The sequence below is a fragment of the Artemia sp. Qi Xiang Cuo genome, chromosome 15 (assembly GCF_049724085.1).
Source record: "Artemia sp. Qi Xiang Cuo chromosome 15, ASM4972408v1, whole genome shotgun sequence".
NCBI classification, from domain to species: domain Eukaryota; kingdom Metazoa; phylum Arthropoda; class Branchiopoda; order Anostraca; family Artemiidae; genus Artemia; species Artemia sp. Qi Xiang Cuo.
In genome coordinates, this window is record NC_142808.1 from 7,930,243 (window position 1) to 7,938,432 (window position 8,190).

The following is an 8,190-nucleotide window of genomic DNA, read 5'->3' on the forward strand; positions in this document are numbered from 1 at the left end:
GATAAGGTAAACCACGACAAAACACTACTGAAATATTCCAACTCTTGCATTTCAAGGAAAGAAATCCACAACGAACTTAGAAAAATCAAAAGAATGTCTCTGTGACAAGGGAAACCACGACAAAACACTACTGAAATATTCTAACTCTAGAATTTCAAAGAAAGAAAACCAAAATGAACTTTGAAAAATCAAGAGATTGTAACTGTGACAATGTAAATCACAACAAAACCCTACTGATATATTCCAACTCTTGCATTTCAACGAAAGAAATTCAAAATGAACTTTAAAAATTAAGAGAATGTAAGTGTGACAAGGTAAACCACGACAAAACGCTACTAAAATAATCCAACTCTTGCACTTCAATGAAAGAAATTCAAAATCAACTTTGAAAAATCAAGAGAATGTAAAAATATAAAATAAACTTTGAAAAATCATGAGAATGTAACTGTGACAAGGTAAACCACGACAAAACACTACTGGAATATTCAAACTCTTCTAGTTCAACGACAAAAATCCAAAACAAACGTTGATAAATCAATATAATGTAGATGTGATAATGTAAACCATGGAAAAACACTGGTGAAATAGTCCAACTTGCATTCAACGAATTAAATTCAAAAAGAACCTTGAAAAATCAATAGAATGTAATTGTGACAATGTAAACCGTAACAAAACACTACTGAAATATTCTAACTCTTGCATTTCAACGAAAGAAATCCAAAAATTATCTTTGAAAAATCAAGAGAATGTAGCTGTGATAAGGTAAACCACGACAAAACACTACTGAAATATTCCAACTCTTGCATTTCAAGGAAAGAAATCCACAATGAACTTTGAAAAATCAAGAGAATGTAACTGTGACAAGTTAAACTTTGAAAAATCAAGAGAATGTATTTGTGACAAGGTAAAGCACAACAAAACACTACTGAAATATTCCAACTCTTGCATTTCAATGAAAGAAATCCAAAAATGAACTTTGAAAAATCAATCCAAAAATGAACTTTGAAGAGAATGTAACTGTGACAAAGTAAAGCACAACAAAACACTACTGAAATATTCCAACTCTTGCATTTCAACGAAAGAAATTCAAAATGAACTTTGAAAAATTAAGAGAATGTAACTGTGACAAGGTAAACCACGACAAAACACTACTGAAATATTCCAACTCTTGCATTTCAACGAAAGAAATTCAAAATGAACTTTGAAAAATTAAGAGAATGTAACTGTGACAAGGTAAACCACGACAATTGTGTCATTTCATTCGACCTTGTGTCTCCGGCGTTTACATTGTATTTATGTCTATTTTGTACAGATATTTTAAAATTAAACCTTGAACCTTGAACAAAACACTACTGAAATAATCCAACTCTTGTATTTCAATGAAAGAAAATCAAAATGAACTTCGAAAAATCAAGAGAATGTAACTGTGACATGGTAAACAAGAACAAAACACTACTGAAATATTCCAAGTCTTGCATTTAAATGAAAGAAATACAAAATGAACTTTGAAAAATTAAGAGAATGTATATGTGAAATGGTAAACCACGACAAAAACACTACTGAAATAATCCAACTCTTGCATTTCAATGAAAGAAATTCAAAATGAACTTTGAAAAATAAAGGGAATATAACTGTGGCAAGGTAAACCATGGCAAAACACTACTGAAATATTCCAACTCTTGCATTTCAACGAAAGAAATAAAAATGAACTTTGAAAAGTCAAGAAAACGTAACTGTGACAAGGTAAACCATAACAAAACAATACTGAAATATTCCAACTCTTGCATTTCAACTAAAGAAATAAAAATGAACTTTGAAAAATCAAGAAAATGTAACTGTGACAAGGTAAACCACGACAAAACACTACTGAAATATTCCAACTCTTGCATTTCAAGGAAAGAAATCCAAAATGAACTTTGAAAGATCAAGAGAATGTAATTGTGAAAATGTAAACCACGATAAAACACCACTGACATATTCCAACTCTTGCATTTCACGAAAGAAATTCATAATGAACTTTGAAAAATCAAGAGGATGTAACTGTGATATGGTAAACCATGCCAAAACACTACTGAAATATTCCAACTCTTGCATTTCACGAAATAAATTCAAAATGAACTTTGAAAAATCAAGAGAATGTAACTGTGACAAGGTAAAGCACAACAAAACACTACTGAAATATTCCAACTCTTGCATTTCAACGAAAGAAATAAAAATGAACTTTGAAAAGTCAAGAAAACGTAACTGTGACAAGGTAAACCATAACAAAACACTACTGAAATATTCCAACTCTTGCATTTCAACGAAAGAAATAAAAATGAACTTTGAAAAATCAAGAAAATGTAACTGTGACAAGGTAAACCACGACAAAACACTACTGAAATATTCCAACTCTTGCATTTCAAGGAAAGAAATCCAAAATGAACTTTGAAAGATCAAGAGAATGTAGGGGAGACCCGCCCACGTTCATCACTTTTTTAGAAAATAATTTTTTTCTACTATGCTTGTCAACCTACAGTAAACTTTTTCCAACCAAAATGTACCTACACATTCAGGACATCAAGCAATATTTTGATATTTTTTTAGCCTATCAGTTATTGCCATAATTCAAAGAACAATGACCTTGGTCAGATATGGCGAACCTGTACGACCCCGGTACAGCTTCGCCATCCCCCGGTTCTGGTTCGCCAAGCATTGAAAACAACTTTTAAAAAAATAAGAAGAGCCATTCTTATTTAAGAATATGTTTAATACTCATCAGCTATTGGTATAAGAAAATTCGATATATGTAACTCATATTACATTTGTCTGATCATTTTTATACTGTATGTGGAAAGATTAACACCAATTGTCATCTTTTCTGACTGCCTTTTAGTCCTTCCGCATCAGACGGGTTGATCAAGTTTAATTTCTACTGATTGTCTCTCTACAAAAGCCTGTTCATCTGTATAAACAAACTTGTTTAGTTCAACCTTTTGGAGAAATTTAACATCAAGATCATCACCATTGATTTTTAGCACCGACGCAACATAGTATGTTTTCCACTTCTTTTCCCATCGATTCCAGTGAGAATGAAATCACCGACTGTAATCTCTCCAGCTATTTCAGTTTCAGCCTTGACATCACCAACATTCAGACTCTCGTCACTCCAACAATCAGAATCAACTACAAAATCTTCAGAGCTGCTTTTATGCTCAACTGCTTCGCTAAACAGCTTCTTTCTTGGAAATTTATATGGCTTCGCAACTGTCTTGATTAGTTTCTTCATTTCTAGCACTTTTTGTTTCTTATTTTTCTTTTCCACCTCTTGCTGAATTCTTTCTTTTACTGGAGTATCTGTTAGGATTTCTGTTTTATTTTTATTTGATGTTTTTTTTTTCTGCTTCCTGAGGTATCCTTTTAGCAATGGGAAAAAATTTACAATTTCTGACCAGCTATTGTTAACAGACCCAGATATTATAACAGGCAACTTTTTTGGGCTTGAGTCTCTTAGGGGTGGTTCACTTGCACATGCTGCTTCTGAATATCACGCAGAGTTACCTTCTGAGCTGAAAGTGGCCAGTGGTGGTACTTCTGGTCTATCGTAAACGGATGAACTTAGGTATTCGTGGTCTTGAAAAATTTCTGAGTTGAATGGATAAATTCCTGTGCAGCGGAACCCGCTGATTATGCTTTCTTGAGTAACAGCCTTGAAGTAAGATGAGCCAAGAATTTCTGCAACATTAGCAATGGCTATGGTTTTGCATTTGTTTCTGCTCATTAAAACTGCGGCTTCTCGATTGTAGTATGCCTTAATCGGAGACATAACGGAGCGATCCAGAGGCTGCAGTTTATGAGTCGTATGTGGGGGCACGGTTAAAAGATTAACACCATTCTCCTTAGCCAGCTCAAGCAGATCGCTAGAATATCTGGTAATATGATTGTCCAAAATAAGAAGAACAGGTTTTGATTTTGTTGGTTTTACATGACTAATAAAGTGGTTCAGCCAAATGACAAAGAGCTCAGTCGTCATCCATCCAGAAGCTTTTTCATTTCCGAACCCAATGGTCCCTGGTGGAGCTCCCTTTAGTAGGATATCAGGGCACGTTTTTCTTGGAAAAATCATCCTTGGAGGACCAGTATTTCCAATAGCGCTAACACAGGCACTAAGCGTGATATTCTGCCCTCTTTCGCCAGACGTTACCTTTCCGACTTGCCTTTGGCCCTTTTCAGCAATGACAGTGCCTGGCTTGTGAACAATCGATAATCCTGTCTCATCGACGTTCCAAATATTTTCTGGGCTAAAGCAGTGACGGTCGTATAGAGTCCGAAGATTGTTAAAGAACTGCTGAACTGTAAAGTGGTTGAAGGCAGTAGCCCTTCCCAGACTGGTAGCTTCTGCCTGTCGGATTGTAAGCTCGGGGTGTCGCTGCATAAACCCCCGATACCAATCCTCTTTCGCAGCTTGATTTTTCTCACCACAAGTCCATGAATCTGGAATTTTAAGCTCCTTCGACATGGCGTATTTGTAACAAAGTTGACGGAGCTCGAGTCGTGATAGTCCATAATGCATATGTCATATTATTTCCAAGTACTTGCCAAGATCCCGTTCTTGTTCGTCGGTAAAAATTTTACGAGTGGCGTATCATGGTGAAAAAAAAAGAGAGAGACAAACTTCTAAACTCCAGGCCCTTCTTATTGATTCTTTTAAAATAATCTCGTAAGGTTGCACGAGGAATCTGGTATTTTCTTTAAGTTGTTGCCTTTGAAACTTGCTTCTCAATTACTTCTAGCACAGCTTCACGAAGCAGTTCTGGTTCAGTCGTACCTTTTTTCCTTTCTGTAGCAGGCTTTGGCGTTCGCATGATGTCTGAAAACAAAAGAAAATATACTGTTAATAAAATACAGAATAGTGCACCAATATGCTTGATGTAACATTGAAGATGTTTGAAGAAGAAGTTTAGCCTACATGTCAAGTCTTAAATTTTTCGAAGTTTTCAGCCTTGTTTTTTGTCATGATGTATAACCTACTTATTTTGGCAATGAAACAACATTGACTGCTTCAAACTTTAGAATATGTTAGTTTGATTGCCCAGTTTGTTTTTAACAGAAAAATAATGTGTTCTGAGCTTGAAAAATCAAATGAAATTTCAAAAGCGCTTTTTTACGTAGTAACCTCAAGGAATTTCGTTTCGTCTCAATATTTTTTGCCAAAGTCAAATCAACATAACAAGCTCTTAAATTTTTAACGAATGTCATAACTTCTGGGCGTGCAAATTGACTCGATCCATTTGTTTTTATCCTATTATTATTGCCAGTAACAACTCTTCATTTAGATGTGCTAGTAAAATACAGAATATTACTAGTAAAATACACAATATTTCTGAAAAATACAGAACTAGTAAAATACAGAATAGTACAACAACACATAATAAAATACTACAATGAAAACAAAATGAAAGCTCACCAGCCCAGGTTCACCAGCCATGGTTCGCCATACCCTAGCCTGGCGAACCTGAGCAGGAAATTTATGGCAAACTTGGGCAGAGGGTAATCTACATGAAGTTTTGGTCTAATCTGTAACTCTTGATAGATGGTGCCAACTGCTTTTGAGGAGAGTGGTAGCATAAACTGAGAGATATATTAGGTAATATACAATTACCAAATCTTTTAAAATATCTCTTGAATAGCTTTTTTCTAAGACATAAAATACAGCATTCTGCAGGAAAAAATATACCAATTGTTAAAAAAATTTACTTACAACTGAAGGCCAATTCCCTGCACTAATAAAGTATCACTAGTAGATGGCTCTTCCATTGGCAAAGTTTCCAGGGTTTTGAACGCTATGTGTTCGTGTAATTTTGAAATGACGAACCTGGGCCGTGGTGAAGGTGAGCTGGTCTCCCCTAATTGTGAAAATGTAAACCACGATAAAACACCACTGACATATTCCAACTCTTGCATTTCACGAAAGAAATTCATAATGAACTTTGAAAAATCAAGAGGATGTAACTGTGATATGGTAAACCATGCCAAAACACTACTGAAATATTCCAACTATTTCATCTCACGAAATAAATTCAAAATTAACTTTGAAAAATCAGGAGAATGTAACTGTGACAAGGTAAATCACCATATAACACTACCGAAATATATCAACTCTTGCATTTCAAGGAAAGAAATCCAAAAGGAACTTTGGAAAATCAAGAGAATGAAACCGTGACAAGGTAAACCACCACAAGACACAACTGCAATATTCCAACTCTTGCATTTGAACGCAAGAAATTCAAAATGAACTTCGAAAAATCAAGAGAATGTAAAACTCCAAAATGAACTTTGAAAAATCAAAAGAGTGTAACTGTGACTAGGTAAAGCGATACGACACACTACTGAAATAATCAAACTTTTGAATTTCAAGGAAAGAAATCCGAAATCAATTTTTAAAAATCAAGAGACTGTAACTGTGAGAAGGTAAAGCAAAGCAAAAAAGTACTGAAATAATCCAACTCTTGCATTTCAACGAAATAATTCAAAATGAACTTTGGAAAATTAAGAGAATGTAACTTTGACAAGGTAAACCAGAACAAAACACTAGTGAAATAATCAAACTCTTGCATTTCAATGAAAAAAATTCAAAATGAACTTTGAAAAATCAAGAGAATGTAAAAATCCAAAATGAACTTTGAAAAATCAAGAGAATGTAACTGTGACAAGGTAAACCATGACAAGACACTACTGAAATATTCCAACTCGTGCATTTCAACGAAAGAAATCCAAAATGAACTTTGAAAAATCAAGAGAATGTAACTGTGACAAGGTAAGGCACAACAAAACACTACTGAAATATTCCAACTCTTGCATTTCAATTAAAGATATCCAAAATGAACTTTGAAGAATCAAGAGGATGTAACTGTGACAAGGTAAACCACGACAAAACACTACTGAATTTAAGTATGTTTCATCTCATTCGAAGACATGTAAAAAAAAGTTAAAAAAAACTGTTAGAAAAAAAAAATAGTCACTACAAACATTATTTTTCTAATAGTAAAGGTTGCAACACACATATCTATCATTCCCATTTTGAAGTCGGAGAACATTAAATGTGAATTTCATATGTTTTAAATGTGTTTCATGACATTCTAAGAGATGTAAAAAAAGTTAAAAAAAAGTTTAAAAAAAGTTAGAAAAAAAAGTTAAAAAAAAAAATGGTCACTACAAACATTATTTTTCTAATATTAAAAGTTGCGACACAAATATCTATATCATTCCCATTTTGAAGTTGTAAAATATTAAATATGAATTTTTTGTTTTTTAAGTGTGTTTCATGACATTCTAAGAGATGTAAAAAAAATTAAAAATAAAGTAGAAAAAAAAATGTTGGGGGGTGTTGGAGGGGGGGTGGGGTTGGAGGGAGGGGATTTTTTGAGGGAGGAGGTGGTGGTGGAGTGGGGGTGGACGAATGTGGCATAGTGGGGAGTGGGGAACTTTGGGTCGGAAAAAAATAGGTAAGATTTACCTCATGTGCTAAGCTCGCAAGCCATTTAAATGCAGTGTTTACATACTTTTTTTCTTGTTTTGATATTGCTCTTTACCGATCTCTGGAGATCCTGGTTCAAAAAATATTTAGCAATCTTTTAACTATAATGGGATCTCTATAAATCACCCGATAAATTTTATTAGAATTAATTTCTTTACCCACTATGAATATAAAAGAATAACTTACTTCATGCGTGTAGCTTTCGTCAATATTCCTTTTGTTTGAATGCATCATTATATCTCGAATGCCAATTTTGAACTGAGGAAATAATTCATTGTCAGAGTTTTTATATCCGTGTTCAATGTTAAAATTACTATGTACAATTAAAGGTAGCAGACAGATAGGAAGTTACTACAGTACAATGATCGGATTCAAGTACCATGAATACACGCATGACTTTTAACAGAAACATCACGAATTTTCACGGTAGTTGAATCCGATCATTGTACTGTAGTAATTTCCTATCTGCCTACTACCTTTAATTGTACACAGTAATTTCCTATCTGCCTGCTACCTTAGATTGCACACAGTAATTTTCTATCTGCCTGCTACCTTTAATTGTACACAGTAATTTCCTATCTGCCTGCTACCTTAGATTGTAAACAGTAAGTTCCTATCTGCCTGCTACCTTAGATTGTACACAGTAATTTCCTACCACCCCTCTTCCTTATATT

The 8,190-nt window shown here is 34.1% G+C and overlaps 1 protein-coding gene across 1 annotated transcript; it reads right to left on the reverse strand.

The window, feature by feature from the left end:
• Nucleotides 1-3,526: 3,526 nt before the first annotated feature.
• On the reverse strand, nt 3,527-4,552 carry LOC148943286 (uncharacterized). Its single transcript, XM_089101079.1, has one exon. It carries the CDS (start codon nt 4,550-4,552, stop codon nt 3,527-3,529), a length of 1,026 nt encoding a protein of 341 aa, XP_088957205.1.
• Between the last annotated feature and the right edge of the window lie 3,638 nt (nt 4,553-8,190).

Coding starts and splice junctions, on each gene's coding strand:
- LOC148943286 (XM_089101079.1), bottom strand. CDS start 4,552: ATGCATTATGGACTATCACGACTCGAGCTCCGTCAACTTTGTTACAAA.